The sequence below is a fragment of the Camelina sativa genome, chromosome 16 (genome assembly GCF_030686135.1).
Source record: "Camelina sativa cultivar CO46 ecotype springtype chromosome 16, ASM3068613v1".
Lineage (NCBI taxonomy): Eukaryota > Viridiplantae > Streptophyta > Magnoliopsida > Brassicales > Brassicaceae > Camelina > Camelina sativa.
The window spans coordinates 15,102,377-15,119,338 of record NC_141895.1 but is presented as its reverse complement, the minus strand read 5'-3'; the positions used below and the strand labels follow the sequence as shown (position 1 = coordinate 15,119,338).

The window sequence follows — 16,962 nt, the reverse complement described above, 5'->3', positions numbered from 1 at the left end:
TTTGTAATAGTAACTAACTTCGAGCACTTTGTCTCAATACCATGATACCATTATATTGTTCGATTAAGAATAGTCAATGTCTTCTATTACAAATCTTCCATTCACGAGTATAAAGGTAACAAACTCCATATCTATGGAGACAGATGCAAGTATCATGCAACCTAGTTCTAATGTGGGGGTCTGGATTAGTATAACATTTTGACAAAATCCGAATCATTAAAGATGTTTTTTTTATAAAGCAAACTAAACTTATATTGTGTGTCATGAGATTGTGGATCCAATATATCCTGCCGCCGTGTTTAAATGATTAATTTTGTATTTTATTTTTACAAACTCGTTTAGTAATTGTTTGTTATTTATTTGGTGGTGATCATTTTACTATTTCACCTATCTCAATAAAAATTATTTATCAATTCAATTCTGAGGTTAACAATGACACATTTTCACATAAACTTTATTAATATATATGCTTAGTATATGGGACGATTAATACTATTATACATTCGTTTTCTCGACCCTCTCTCTTCTCTCCCCCGAATTCGCCCTAGCTATCGCCCAAAAGATCAAACTCCGTCTGTCTTCTCCGATAATCGGTGCTCCTCACCGTAGTTATGAGAGGGCCCGTTGTTCTGTTTTTTGTTTGTTTTTGCCTTCGTTTGTGTCGCCTCGTTAGATCTGGTGGATCGATGGTGTGGTTAGAAGCTCAGCGAATGATACGGTCATCACTGTGATGGTTGTTTGACGGTCTTTTGACCGTTTGTTTCATCCTCCTCCGGCGGTTTCAGGAGAACCCTCTTTTGCCTTTGTCAGATCCGGTGGTGTCTTGATCTCTTAGGTGTGGCTTCTCGGTTCTGTGGCCATGGGTTCTTGTTGTCTCCTGTTTGAGTAAGCTGACTTTCCCGTCCTTCACCTGCTCCGTTTAGCTAGGTCTAAGTGTTTAGTGTTGTAGATGTCGTTGAAGTTTGTCCCTTGATTGGGGAGTCTTGTGATTTGGTTAAAGTTTTGATCTTGGGTTTTGTCATTGCGGTAGGAGCGGTCTTTGTTGGGTTGTGTGTTTTCAAGTTGATGGTTTTAATTCTGGAGCTAGCAGCTCCACAGTACGACTCGAAGAATGATATATCTCTTGATCATTCCCTTTGTTTGCTTCCGTTCATGTGCTTCTCATTGTTTGAAGCTGCTTGGTTTGTTTGGTTGCGTTTGCGTTTTATCCGCCCAACCATTGTCTCGTCCATCACCCTTGGTCTACTGTTCAAGTCTTTGATTCCCTTTAGGTTGTTTCCCTTTCTAAGTTTAGGCTTCGGTGTGTTAGAAGTTATGCTATTCTTAGTTGTCCGAAATTGGCTCTTCTCTTGGTTGTTTGTTTCGTTGTGGCTGATAACTTCTTCGTTCCATCATCGTGCTCTTTTGAGTTCAGTTTTATCGATAGGTTAGGCTGCGCTCCTTGTCCTTGCTTTGCAGATCTGACTGCTTTTTGGTAAGGCTTCTTCACAGATGATTCTGGACGCTGTTTTTCGTCATCGTCGCATTCGGAAGCGTTTCGAGTCTTTGATTGCCGGGTTATGAAGTCTTTGGTTATGTTTCTAGAGATTGGTTCTCTTCTTAATAGGAGTTGGTTGTTCTTAGCTTGGGATTGGCCGTGGGCATCCTTGGTAGTTCTCATCCAAGTGGGTCGTGAAAAGAGTTATCTTGAATGCTAAGACTAGTGTATTGTGTAAGGGGTTTTGCCTTGTTGTCTATTTCTTTATTTTAAGGGTTCATCCTCTTTTTTGGGTTTATTTCTCTACTTTGTAATTTTTACTATAGTATCGTTTTATGTCTCCAGAAACTTCTGATCTATGTGTTTGCCAGTTTAATTTCCTTTTTATAGGTTTTAGATTCCGGGATATCCTTCTTTTCCGTCGGCGAAGTTATAATCCATCATGTATCCTTGTAAGTTTTTATAATATCAGTTGACAAAAAAAGTATATGCGACTATTATAAGATCAAACTTTTAATTTATATTATACCCAAAAAGGTGAAATGGTTACGTGAGTGTTCATCACTCAGCAGAGTATATGAAATGTACTGTACTTTGATACACAAATTTTATATGACATATTTATATTATGGTATATATATATATATTTTTCATTTATTTTGATCCTATATTATTCTTGTTTAAGATAATTTTAAATTCGTATTCAAGGAACTTGGTGAGAGGATATCATGTGTCACGATAAAAAGATATTGGATGGGCCATTATGGAAGACATTATCATCATTATCTGCCTGCCCCATCCAGTTATGTCTCTCCACCTATCTCCACTTCCTTAATATGTACAACTTAATTACCAACTTACGTACACAAACACACAATTACGATATTAGATTAGCCAATAACAATTCGACGTTAAACTATGGGTCCTGTATATTGATAGTGGATTAAGAGCTATGTGAAACAAACGGATCATACGTACCAATATATATGCCATTGACTATTTATATTAGCATATATATATATATATATATATATGTAACTTTACGTTAGTTGACTATAAATATATGTATGTTATAAGTACTATAGTAGCAAAGTTGGTTAATTCTTATATATATATATATATATTCATAGTTTATACATAAGCATATATATACTAGTTCTTTTGATCGTATATTTAATAATTTTAACTCCTGACCTTAAAGTTTGGTAACTGTATATCAAAACAATTGCAACCATCAATTTTAAGATTGACTAATTATCTTATTTATATATATATTAATATTTTTGAAGTACATTTTGTGTTATACCCTTTAAGTTTTGTTTATTTAAATTTTTATTTATAACATTAACCCCTAAAAAAATTCCATAAATAACATTGTAAAGAAACTCAAATACTAAACTTTCTTAAATCGACCAACATTTGTTACATTTATGGTCATAAAATCTTAACAATATCTATACATTCCAATTTTTCCAAAAACAGCTCTACCCATTAAAGTTTCAGGCTCCAATTGGTGACCAATATTTAAGAAAAGAATGAGGAAGAATGTCACGTCCTTTTTATTCTACAATTTTTTACCATTTGAAAGTAATATATTTTCCTCTACATTCCTCTACATTTTTTAAAAAATAAGGAACAATAGAACAAAACTGTTCCTCTCCAAAATTGATGAGGAACAAATGGAACAAAAAAAAAACAAATATAAAAATTCATTTTTTTTTATTTTAAAATAAATAAAAAATGTGTTTTATTTATAATATTTAATTTTGTAATAAAGGAATTTTCATATTTTCACATTGTATTGACAGAAATTTTTTTTTTGATATGAATTTTATGTTAAACTAATTTTGAGGCTCTATTAAACATGTATGAATAGTAAAATAAATTTATAAGACTCATATTTATATTGTAAATAAAAACGAAAAATATTTTAAGTTACTTTTAAAATTTTCTTGTAGGTTAAAATTAATTATTAGTATTTAATATGACATATTTTAAATTTAATTTACAAATTTTATTTTGAAATCAAATGTAAAATTTATTATATATACATTAAAAGTAATATTAGAATTATCATTGAAATTTTATTTATTTAATATTTAATATATTTTTAAAAACATTTTTATTATTTGGTTACCATTTATTATTTTGTTCGCAGATTTTCCTTTCATTCCTCAAAAACTGTTTATTCCACTCTCCATGTTCTTTTTATTATTTTTCTTTTTGTTCTTCTAATGGTTACCAATAGGAGCCTTAATCTCATAAAATCACCAAAACTATCTTTGGAGATCTTGTTTGTATAGACTTTCTATAGAAATTTTTGCTTTACATATTTTGATTATAAAATGTAGATTTAGTCATCTACATTACTTGATTTGAGGTACTTAGAGCATCATTACTCCAGCAACCCACTCAAGTTACTCAAAGATTAATTAATCATAAAATTAATACTAAAATAATTAAAGTAATCCACTTAAAACTTAACCAAAATCATCCCTCCACTAGAGTACTCCAATGAAGGTTGCTCATCATTTAAATATTTTTTTATTATTTGTTAATTAATTATCAAATTTTACTAATCTATCATAAATAAAAAAATTATTTATATTATTTATATTATTTATATTACAGTAAATAGAAAACAATAAAATGTTACAGAATTCGGAATATTAAACATATTTTACAAAATTCGGAATATTAAACATAAGATACAAAATTAAAAATATTAAACATATTTTACAAAATTTGGAATAAGATTTATTGTTGGGTTGAACCAAATTTTTGCCAGATTTGCTCAATCAAGTCTTTTTTCAAAAGATCATGCATTTGTGTATCTCGAACGTCATTTCGATTGCCCATCATGTTATTTAGATTTGTTGCCATATCTGTAGAAAACGATAAATCGACATGAGAAGTTCTGCTTCCTTCTCCGTGGTGGAACTCTAATGGATAGTAGAAATTGTAGTCATATCGTTCGTCTTCGACTATCATGTTATGCAATATGATACATGCTATCATTATTTTCCCTATTTTTCTTTTATCCCAAAAAAGTGCGGGATTCTTCACGATTGCAAATCGAGCTTGCAAGACTCCAAATGCACGCTCTACATCTTTCCGGCATGCTTCTTGATATTGAGCAAAGAGTTTTGCTTTTCGGCCACAAAGAAGTGTAATGGATTGGATAAAAGTTGCCCAATTGGGATATGTACCGTCAGTGAGGTAGTACGCCATATTGTATTGCCGTCCATTGACAACATATGTAACTCTCGGAGCTCGGTCCTCTAGGATATCATCAAACACCGATGAGCGCTCCAAAACATTGATATCATTTAACGTACCTGGTGGTCCGAAAAATGCGTGCCAAATCCATAAATCTTGGGATGCCACAGCCTCTAGTACGATTGTCGGTTTTCTAGATCCACGTGAATATTGTCCTTTCCATGGAGTTGGACAATTCTTCCACTCCCAATGCATACAATCTATGCTCCCTACCATTCTGGGGAAACCATGATGTTCTCCAATATTCAATAATCGTTGGAGGTCTTCCGCTGTAGGTCTTCTGAGATACTCGTCTCCAAAAAGATTTATAATTCCCTCTACAAATTTTTCAAGGCATTTGTGGGCGGTTGTTTCAGCTAGTCGTAAATATTCATCCAGTAGTCATCTCGTCTTTGTCTGAAGTATGGGACTCCATTCTCAATAGTATTAACAATACGAATGAACAATGGTTTGTTCATTCTAAAACGACAGCAGAGCATAGCGTGGGTGTATGTCGGATTATCACTAAAATAATCATTCCACAACTGGTTGTGGCCTTATTCGCGGTCTCTATTGATGTGCACTCTATGGAATATTGGAGCTGCTGGTACTTCTGGGTGAGTGTAGTGGTATTGAATCTCTTTACTATACTATCAACCTCCTCCTCCACCATTTCATCAACGTCTTGATCAGAACTCCAATTAGACATTTTTGACACTTTGAGATTGTTATGTGTCTTATGGACAGTTTGGTTTATAAACTAATGAAATTGTTTTTGAAGTAAGGGTAGAAGTAAACTTGTTTTTGTTTTGGTTTTGGAATCGGTAGTGTTTTGGTACTGTTTTTTTTTTGCTTTTGAATATTAAAGAAGAAGCAATGAAGAGAAAAGAAATGAAAGAAGAAACAATCGGAGAATGGAGAACAATGAAGTAGAAGTTATCTTCAATATATAGACCTAGAATTAGACACAAAACCAAACAAAAACAAAACCCATTCACGGGTTGAGATACAAGCATTCGACCAAATCAACACCCATTCACGGGTTGAAAAGTCTTACAAACCTTACAAAAGGTGGACTAAACACCACAACACAGATCCGAAAGAGAAGCAACATTCACGGGATTCTACTACTAAAAGCCATACTAAAAGACACTAACAGACAAGAACATTCACGGATTGCCTATTTTAGATATTGCACTCGCTACTTGTTTCCCTTCACGTGACATCGAAGTATCTTCATGTCTCCGCAAAAACCTGCAACAAAAGACAACAACAGTTAAACACAAAAGAGTTAAATATCACTTCACATCATATATCACACAACACAGCATCAATAATTAAAACACAACAAGGATCAAGAACAAGAGAGTTAAAACACAACACATCATCAATAATTAAACACAAAAGAGTTAAAACAAGACAAGTGAAGATAATATAACCTAGATGGTTGCCACCATTTGATCAACCAGTTTGTCCCTAAGTATAACTTCAGCGGGTGTTAGTTCACCCTTGTTAATCAGGCTGTCTAGCAATCTCATCTTGGCGTGTCTCTCCTTAGCTGCTTGTTCTTGATCTTTCATTGCTATGATCCGATCTAACTTTCCACCGAACCATCTTCAACATCAATACTCACTGAGGCCAGTTTCTTCCCTTTTTTCTTAGCAGCTTTAACCCCCGAAGGCCTCATTTCAGCTCCATCATTGGCTGGACTCGACGAGTATGTTCCGTCTGATTGTAGCTTCGTCCTCTTAGAACTACATTCCTCCATGATCCATTTCTGATCATGCTTCAGTTCCCTCCAGCAATGCTCTAGAATAAATGGTTTTTTGATGTCGTTCATGTAAATCTCATGCGCCAATTTGATCACATCGTCTTCTGATTCTCCACTCTTCTTTCTAGTACTAGCTTGTGTGTAACATCCAACAAACTTGTTAACTTGATGGTTTATCTTGCTCCACCTGGCCTAGCATTGACTAGCCCCTCGACCGTTTGAACCGGTCCCTCCACCATTTGATTTGTAGTAGGCAGCGACTCTAACCCAGAAGCTATTTAACCGCTGCTCGTTACTCACAACTGGATCCTTGCTTGTGTTTAACCAGGCGCTTATGAGGTTGATATCCTCATGTGCACTCCACCTCTTCCTACTTCCTCTGCCTCCATCTTCTTCATTGTCGTCCACTGTAACTTCAATACAGTCTTCAGATTCTGATTGGGTGCTAAGATTAATAGGTTGAGAAGAGAATGGAGAGCTAAATTGGATAGGCTGAGAAGAGAATGGAGATCTAAATTGGACAGGCTGAGAGGTCTGTGCAGAATTATCATAAACGTTTGAGTTTTTTTGAGAATTCAAAAGATCCATGAAATGAGGCGGTTGAAAACCAAAAGGGTTTGTAGAATCCATTGATTGTGTTGTAGAGAAAAGGGTAATGGTGTAGGTTAGTGTTTAACATAGAAGGTTTATATTGAGGTCAAGGTTTGTTTAAAGTTAAAGAGTGTTTATTAGTACAATAGATATACTTTTCAGTATATCTCTTTGAATAGACACTTGTTTTGCTTTTTTCAGAAAATATTTGGCTTCAAAAAAAGTATTCCAAAAGGTGGGTTTAAAGTCAAGACTAATTTCAATTTCAATCATTATGGGTTCAAATCAAATATCAATTTAAATAAATATTTTCAAATAAATCTTTTTCGTTCTGAGATTCAAATCAAATATCAATTTCTTTTGATTAAAAAAAACAAACAAAATTGATGGAAAAAACTAAAATGATATCACAAAAAAAAAAAAAAAAACAAGATACGGGACATGAAGGGAGCATACCTTCTCAAGTAAGAGAATCCACTCCCAATGTCAAGTTGATGATTGCACTCTCAAGTAAGAGAATCTAAAAAACAATCAATTGTACCACATACTCAACAAACGAAGCCACATCAAGACATGATTGAACTAAAACTGCATTTACGACTTACCTTCTCAGCATTTTCTTCTTCTTTGTTCCTGCTTTAGGTTCCATAGATTCAACATTCCTAACATGCCCTTCTCCTACAAAAGAAGTTTAGGTTATATAAAAAAACAATAATGGGAGTTGGCATATACCTTAACAGCTTCTATTAAGTAATAATCAATAATGTCATTTCTCATAATGGAATCAGCAACAAGAATGGAATAAAAAATATCATACCCTCCAAAGAGCGGAGCTTTTCAGCAAATCTTTCAAGTATCTGGATCTTCTTTTCACGAGTAACTTCAGATGTTCCGTTAACAAAGTTAATAGACACATCCAAATCACTCTGAGAGGTATACATATCCATCACAAAAGACCCATACGCCTCAAGGACATGGCTCTTCTCTTCTGAATCACCTAATGAACAAGATAAATAAATAAAAACCTCTGCTAACATTCGTTATCAGTCAAGCTAAATAAGATAAAAAGAAATCTTAGATTACCATAAATATCAACAGTCATATCATTAAGGCTTCTCACCAATTCCTTCCTAATATCGTAATAAGCAGAAACCGGTCAAAAAGAGCAGTATACATCATTTAATACCTTATCAAGGTCAACTAAGTTATAACTTCCAATCTTATATTTCGTTAACGCTATGGCCAAAGTGTTCTTCACCTTCCTTCGTATCGCTGACAATCCATAAACAAGAATGATTGAGAAACTCTGGAAATAAACACAAAAAATCTAAGAAAAAATTTCATCAAAGAGTAAAAAAGTATTAACCTTTACTTGAAACGTTTGTTTCGTCAGATACATTTCCTCGAAAGTCCATGATACCTCTCTGTCTAATAAAACCTGCAAATATAACATAGAAACCATTCACATCAAAACTAACGAAATCAAAAGAAATCATAGTCAAATAAGAATCCCCATAACCTAAATTACTAATCAAACTAAGATCTAAAGGTTCATTCTTTATAGCATTCGAGTCATTTTTGAGTCCATCTTCTCTATAGCATTCGAGTCATTTATAACATATATCAGCTAAAACTTTTGTATCTCCTGAAACAAAAAAACGAGAAGCATAACCATTAGAAAGTTCCATCAATCCCATTCAAAAAGTACTCATCTAAGAGATATTGAGAAAGCTGATATATGTTATCAAACAAATAAGAAACAACAAGTACCTTGCGACCAGCTAGCAGAACCATGAGGACGATGAAGGATGTTACGGGAACAAGCAAGTGGTCTAAGCTGATGCTTATGTTCTTCCATCTTCTCTATCAGTCTCCATTGCTCCAAAATACTTCTTCACACAACAAGGGTTTCATAAACTAAGCATCTTTGGCCACAAAATTCAAATTCTGATATAGTATAACTACGGATTGTACCACTGAAAACAAAAACTGGTTCTTTCAATCCTACAATACTCGTTTTCTGTGTATAAACAAAAAGAAACAACAATAGAAGACGAATCAGAACAGTTCCTACGAGTAAACTCTGATGAACAACAAAACATCACAACACCTAAATCAGCAAGAACATATCAAAGATTCCGAACATAAGATCTACAATACCAAGATTAGCCAAGAGAATCTATCTAAGAGTTAGCCGAAACCAGTAAACCCTCCAAACAAATCTCAAAACCAACATCAAACATTAAAAAATCTCACAATCATATCGAATTTAATCCTAAACCCTAACATTAACAACATGCAATAAGTAAGAGATGAGAAGACAAACCTTCTCTGTCCGATTCGTCTCCCAGTGGATCTCGCCGTCCGCTTTACGCCATCAGAAGACTAAGCCGTCGTCGTTGTTGCATAAGGAGGTTCATCGTCGTGAGAACAGAAGCGTCAAGTCTTCCGGTTTAAGTCGATCGAAGTGGGCATCTTCTTCCTCAACCAAAACCCTCCAGTTTTAGCCGGCAAAATCTGATGGTTCCCGGTGAATCCACTGATTTCCGGTTGTTCGTAGTTTGTGTCGCCGACTCTCTCGAGAGATAAGAGAGAGACAGTGTCGGGAAACAAAAGAAAAGAAAATAGGGAAATAAAAGAAAATTAGGTTTTATATTTATGATTCATCCAATCATATTTAGCCACATAATGTTTCTCTTGAGTTGCTCCAAATGCTTCCGAAAGAAACGATATTCAGCTTAATGGACTAAAATACAGATTTTTAATACAGTTTTGAGGCCCAATTGCAAGAGTATCACTGAGAGTAATTGCCAGTGGAAATGGTTTTAGGGATTGATTCCTTAGATTTCTCAAATTATAATAAATAAAACTAAATAATATTATCCTATGATGTTTCTATAAATTGAAGTACATTTGGTTTCCTTTAAGTTATACTTATTTACAAAGTTAATCTTTAAAAAATTGCATATACAAACAGAATCAATTAGATTCCTAAAATGTCTCTACAAATTTGGTTTATAATTTCCTAAAACAATTTATATATTAAGAAATTTATTACATTTAATAACATATGCCAAAAATATTTATACAATATTTTCTTCTTTTAAAAACTCTAATATTCAGTAATAACTATATTTTTTCATATGAACAATTAAAACTTTAATGGTTATTAATATGCTGATAAAAAATACAAAAAATAATTATTTCATGGGTTAAATCTAATAAATTAGAGTATTTATAATATAAATTAATATGCGGTATACTGCAAAATAACTTTTATGGATATAATTCTTTCACGGTTAAATCTAAATAACTTTAAACTTACGGATTAAATTTAAAAACACTAAAACTTTAAAAATATAATAATGTAAGAATAATTCTTTCACGGGTTAAATCTAAAAATCAGTAAAAATTTCTATTTTTATAACCATAAGAAATTCGATACGTTACAAACGTAATATTAGTATAAAATATGAATAAAACTAAATAATTGTCGCGTGTCTGCGGTATAGAACTGATCAAATTTTATAATTAACAATTAAAATACAATTATACAATCTTAAACACTAAACAAAAGAAACAAAATTAACAAACAAATACAATTTTTTAAAAGTTAATTTTTTTTGTTGTAAAAATATTGTCGTGCGGTGTACCGCGGGTTAAAATTTAGTATATATATATATATATATATATATACAAGTTACATATGTTACTTTTTCATCACTAATTTTAATTAGTGTATATTTTCTTATACCATATTATAATGTAATTAGTTCCAAAAGAATGCCATTATATATATATATATATAATGCTTGTGGGAATGAATGTGGTGTTAAAATGTGTGCATATCTCCAATGTATATTTCTATTTTTTTTCTCTAAAATAGAGTAACTCTAAAATAGAGCATGAGTTAGTGTAAAAAAATAAAGGTAAGAATAAATTTGTTCTATATATAGAGCAACATGGAGAAAATGTTGTTCTATATAGAGATTTGACTCTAAAATAGAATAGGGTTGGAAGTGCCCTTACCTCCCATATAATAGAAAGGAATTTTGTTTTCTTTTCAAAGTTTTATTGTACAAGTACATATATACTTTCAGTTCATCATGTTAATTCACTCGCATATATGTAACATATATACTTTCAGTTCATCACGTTAATTCACTGGCATATATGTAGTGGACAATATATATATATATATATATATACAGATCGAGCTTTAGTCTGGTACTATATATATCTCTGCATAGTAAATCGTGGGAACCGATCTTAACACTAACAACATGAACTCTTATCTTGTTTGGTATAGTTCGTTGAACTCGTATAGTAAAGCATGCACCGACCATGACAATATAAGAATACGCCGCTTTGTCCATATTTTTTTAAACTATGTTTGAATCCGCCGTATAATATTATTTCTTTTATTTTGTTAGATATATTATATTTATGAATGCTTTGCCTTTCGTGTCTAAGTCAAAGAGTAAAATAAAATGTTTTATATATTGTGTGTATTAAATGAAAATCAAATATTTTTTGTTTCTGTTAGGTTTTGATGCATGGTATATTTGACATATATCACACTTTCTTAAACTTATATATCATTCTGTCTATTATTTTTGTGTTTATTATGTCAAATGTATCAGTCTGCATCCATTTTAGCTTGTTTGATTTGTAATCTACATGGTCTTGCTACTACTCGCATAGGCTTGGCCGCTAAACCCGCGACCCGCATAGGCTTATCCACTAAAACCCGCAATCCGCATAGATTTCTATGTGACTGTAAAACCCCTTCTACTTGTTTAGGAAGAAAAAATATTAAAAAATTTTGTGTTCAATGTTATGTTCAATAACCCTTGTTAAGTCCAAGCGGACAGACCTCTAAAATATATTTAAAAATAATTGAAAGAAATCAAATTGTTTTTAAATATAAATTAATATTTTCCTATTTAAATTAATATATTTTGTATTTCGTAAGTAATTTAGTTTTTATACATCAAAACTCTTTATAGTATCACATATATTACATTAGTGTCTTTACAACATTAATATCTTATAAGTTTTTATAGAAAAAATGTTCCATTTGCAAATCTTTTGATATGAGATATGAGATATAATACTTACAACAAATTTTTTTTAAGAAAAACTCAAATTCTGATAATTAATGTACATACATTATAAATTATTTTTAGATATTTATACTATACATGAATCAAATATGTAATAATATTTTAGGATAACATTTATACTGCAACTTATTGTAACCTATGTACTCTAATTTGTTTTCTTAACAACACAAAATAACTCATTTACTATTTGGGCCTTTAATTCTACACCAAAGCCCATACAACTTTCCTTCCTCCACCTTACGACACAACAACTCCCTTCGTCGTCGTCGAGGTAGAGAGAGAGAAGAGAAGAACAACTCCCTTCTTCTTTTCTAATTCTTTCTTCCTGTAATTTCTCTTGTTTTCATACTTGATTCTATTGTGTAGGTTTAATCAAAGATGAGACTCCAACAAAAGCACCCAATTCTGGTTGATCCGAGGTTCGTATCTAACCAATTCACAACTTCGTTTTATAATTTATGTGGTTGTTGATCTTCAAATTTAACCCAGTTCGCAATTCAAATAACATATACCTTTCGAATTGAACATTACCCAAAAAATATTTGTAAATCTGATGACAATAATTTCCGATTATATACTGATAATCATGAAAAATCAAATTCAAAATTTGGGGTTTATACAATCTCAAAATCGAATATGAATTTTGTAAGTTTGTTTTCGTTGAAGTAAGCATCTCAAATAACTTAATTCAGGTTTTAATATGAATCAAAGAGACCTTATTTCAAAATCTATTTTTTTTAAAAAAAAAGATGGAATTTTATCCCAAATTGACAAAGGGAAAATGTTCAACTGATCTCCATTCTCCTGGAATGATCTTGTTTCCACACCGGTTCATCAAGTCATTTTTCATGGAAGCGTGGATCTTTGTACCCTGAAATAACATTAGATTTGTTTAGTTTTATAAAAATACAACTTGAATATGTATGTATACAAAATGGTGATAGTTTAAAAAAAATTATTTATACTCACTTCACTTGAACGTCAGCGAGTACCATGTTCAAGGTTTCACCAAATTTTGCTGTATACGTCTTCCAGGTATGAAGAATCCAAACTTGAACTTTCCATGAAGTTTTCTAAGGCTTAACATCTCAGATGAATGCCAAGGCTGCAGCCATTGGCAATACTTTTTGTATGTTTAGCTACTTTTAAAGGAGGAATGATAAGTGTTTGATGATTTTCAGAGTGAGTTTGATGATCATATTTATAGATGAATAGTAGCTTAGGGTTTAGGTAAAAAAGTTTGAATGTTAGTTTTTTGTGAAAGCAAAAAATTTTGGATACGCTTAACAGAAAAGGATACTTCGCCAATTTAGAATGAATGATGGTTGATTTACGGGAAATATTCAATATATGACGAAATATTTGACCGATGATTATGGAATTTTGGTTTATTAGATAGTTATAATTTTTTTAGAAATAGAATCGAGATTTTGTGGTGATTAAGTTTTGAAGATTTCTTTTTATTCGTATATTCCTTCAATTATGTGTGAAACAACTAATGGGCAAGGCTTTTTTGGTGGTTTTCGTACAGGCCAAAACGACATTCACGTGAAGCCCAACAACATACAAACCGGATTATACGTGAAAGGACGCGGATCCTTTCTCCAAACGGGTCGGGTAATGTCGATTCTTTATTTTTTACAAAATTACCCTTCCAATTTCAATAAACACTCTCCTTTACAGTTAATTGAATGGCAATCTGGAAAATTTTGAGCAATTTTCAAATTTGTACTTTTCTTTTACTTATATAGAGATTATTTTTCCATTGTGTTCTCTTCCTAGCCAATTATAATAAATACATTAAAACTAACAATTTTGGAGATATAGAACATTTTGACAAGAACCAAGTGCATGTGCATTGTTCATGGTTAATTGGCTCAATATAAGTTAAAAGATGTGTTACATTTAATTTAGAGAGGGGATGAAGATGATTTGCGTTCGTGAACCCGTCACAAATATTATCAAAAATCTGAAACTTCCTAACTATATTAAAAGGAGAAAAGAAAACTTTCAGACAAGATTGACGTTACTGTTTAGAGCTGGGTGGAAAGAAAAAAAGTGCCTTAGTGGTACTTATGGAATAATGTAGATTTCTATATAGATAGGTACATATTAGGGGCTATGGCACATTTTATGACATGTGTCCCTTTTTTGGAACCTTAGTTCAAGCTTTTGAATATATTAATTTATAGTTTCGCTAAAAATAATTATAATTATCATATTTATCAACATTTGGAGATAATGTGACACATCGGCTCACAATAATATACAGACAGAAATTTCAATATTAAAATAAACGCGTGCCAACAATTGATTGATGATAGCTAGAATATTCATGATGAGAATTTGTATATGTATATATATATACATATTTCAATTCTTTTTATTAAATAAAATTTATAAAAGTTATAATGGTCACGAATGGCAATGCAAAACATGATGAATGAATGTGTTTTTAGATGTGAGAGTTATTCGATTTAATAAAACAAGACTTTTGATTTGTAACAATTATAGTGATTTGAGAGTTGGTGATCCAATATTATTACTACTATATGAGACAGTCTTTAGTTCTAGCAAATGTAGACAAACAAAAGGAAGAAAAATTCTAACTAATCCAGAATACTTATTGCGAAGTCTTATGAAAAAATTTTGTGAGATACATCAAAACAATTATCAAACGTAGACAGTCATAATGATAGTATTCATCACAAGCCAATGTACCAATTGGGGTCTCCTTATACAACACACCACAATTTGTTGATGTTTTTTTATTGGTTATTTCTTAATTTTTTTGTTGATTTTTTTAGTCGTATTATACCCCTAAACATCAAAAGCTCTACATCTTAAGAATTACTATATCCTTTGTGTACAAAATTATGAAATCAAAAGAACTAAGAGAATGCACAAGAGTCTTCTCATTTCATGATTAACGTACGGCCGAGTTCTCTCATTCCACACAAAACACAGACTCCTAAGTAGCTTTTTCTACCAACCAATCACTTTTTTATTTTATTTTTTTTAAAATACCTTTTTCCAATTATAAGTGAACAATTGGATCACTTAAATTATTGCTGTTAATTCTGTCAACCAATTAGGTATCAACATTCTCAAAGCTCATTTTTAGTGATTTTTCTATCAGAGTAATCAAGTATCAAATGTCCACTAAAACTAAAAGGATCTACCAAATCACCTTCAAAACTAAAAAAGAAGTCATATCCACAATAATGCAAATCACTATAAACTATAACGTTATCAATTAGTTTTGACTGTTTTAGGATGACGCGGTTCCTATAGGACAAAGTGCTTGGTAGAAAAGGAAATACATAAATCACATCAAGTTTGACTCAATATAAAAAAGAAACAACACACACACACACCATATTCAACTCTCTAGTACTCTAAAATAATTACATTTATTAGGTCAGCATGACGCTAAGCCTGAGTAATACACCCACATCCACATGTACACATGCATGTGTGTTTCTGCCAACACATACATTCGATGTCGATAAAGGCTTCTACAGTCTTCTATCATTCCGCATTCATAATGAGTCATCCACTCATAATCCTTACGAACATTAGTTATGCGTCTACAAGTCTAGTACATTCTGAGAGATTCAGTGCAACTAAAGACTCATATAAGTTTTCTGAAGCGCTTATTAAAAGTCGTCTTGCAAGATTCTTAATCTCTCGATCGGTAAATGTCTTTGAAGATTTTGATGGCAGTACATAAGCTTGGTTGTCAAACTTAATCTATTTTCGACTTTTCTTAGAACGCCGTATACAAAAATGCCATCATTTTCATTTGAATAATAAGATGTGCATGCGTATAAATTTTTAAAGCATCGTTTATGAGTCAAAACGTAGGACCGAAACAAAAAGAGTAAAATACGTGTAAAGAAGATGGGAACATTTTCAAATGAAACGTATATGAATTGTGGTCTGAACGAAGTCACTTTTACTCGTACTCAACGGTTTTAGACAACCTATTTAGATTTTTCTAAGTGAAGACAAAGGCAAAGATGTCCATGAGCTACCTTATTATTTTTATTTTTCTGGTTTACAAATGCTTCAATAACCCTTCTTTAGTCGTATTCATTTTTAAATCTATATTCATTGTTCTGTTATTCTAATCATTTAAATAATGAAAGAGGCAACCATGCAAAAAGAAAATAGAATTTTACAAAATAGATTAGTAATCTATGGTGGACTTTTCAACTACTGTTCTACTATGAAATACCTAGAAATTTTTCTAAAAGATTAAATGTTTATATCTTTATTTAAACTAAAACATAATGTGATTTAATTGGTAGAATAAAAGATTCGTCGTTTAATTTGTTTCCCAAGTTTAATGCATTAGTAGTAGACTTTCCCAAACCAAAGCTCAAGGTTATTACACAATCATTGGTCAAAAAACATACTTCCTCTTTTATTATATATTATGTTTTAGAGGAGATCTTTTGTTTTATAATTTAAAATATTTTTAAGTTTCTATACAACTTTTATATTAATTTAATATTTTATATTATGTAATATTTTTTTATGATCGGTTAAATTTTTTAAAATAAACACTTCTTAATTTACATGTTTTTAGTTAAAACATCCTATATTTTGAAACGGAATGACCATCATATATCATATGTGGATATAGGTGGAAGTTTGTAAAAACTGAAAATTTTAATATACAATGATCAAAATACATATAAGATTATATAGAATTTATATACAAACCAAAAAAT

At 31.6% G+C, this 16,962-nt stretch overlaps 2 protein-coding genes and 1 long non-coding RNA gene across 11 annotated transcripts; 1 reads left to right on the top strand and 2 right to left on the bottom strand.

The window, feature by feature from the left end:
- Positions 1-4,234: 4,234 nt before the first annotated feature.
- Positions 4,235-4,972, bottom strand: LOC104753604 (uncharacterized). Its single transcript, XM_010475833.2, has 2 exons — positions 4,687-4,972; positions 4,235-4,461 (listed from the first exon to the last, which is right to left on the bottom strand). The coding sequence occupies exons 1-2, from the start codon at positions 4,970-4,972 to the stop codon at positions 4,235-4,237; spliced, it is 513 nt and encodes a 170-aa protein (XP_010474135.2).
- A 688-nt stretch (positions 4,973-5,660) lies between these two features.
- LOC109129598 (uncharacterized) lies at positions 5,661-9,723 on the bottom strand. 9 transcript variants are annotated; one of them, XM_087493442.1, is made up of 9 exons: positions 9,424-9,701; positions 8,868-8,986; positions 8,617-8,742; positions 8,464-8,535; positions 8,181-8,369; positions 7,915-8,094; positions 7,703-7,775; positions 7,554-7,617; positions 5,661-5,989 (listed from the first exon to the last, which is right to left on the bottom strand). In XM_087493442.1, the coding sequence occupies exons 5-8, from the start codon at positions 8,197-8,199 to the stop codon at positions 7,584-7,586; spliced, it is 306 nt and encodes a 101-aa protein (XP_087349568.1). In that variant the 5' UTR covers positions 8,200-8,369; positions 8,464-8,535; positions 8,617-8,742; positions 8,868-8,986; positions 9,424-9,701; the 3' UTR covers positions 5,661-5,989; positions 7,554-7,583. The 9 variants fall into 9 exon arrangements, 7 of the variants coding, with proteins under 7 accessions (XP_087349568.1, XP_087349567.1, XP_019093587.2 ...); XR_015585412.1 differs by lacking the exon at positions 8,617-8,742 and having other exon boundaries at positions 8,284-8,369; positions 8,868-8,989; positions 9,424-9,723; XR_015585411.1 differs by lacking the exon at positions 8,617-8,742 and having other exon boundaries at positions 8,284-8,369; positions 9,424-9,723.
- Positions 9,724-12,496: 2,773 nt separating this feature from the next.
- LOC109129640 (uncharacterized) lies at positions 12,497-13,940 on the top strand. The gene is made up of 3 exons (XR_002035922.2): positions 12,497-12,642; positions 13,259-13,405; positions 13,755-13,940. It is a non-coding gene; the product is annotated as an uncharacterized LOC109129640 (long non-coding RNA).
- The last annotated feature ends 3,022 nt before the right edge of the window (positions 13,941-16,962 follow it).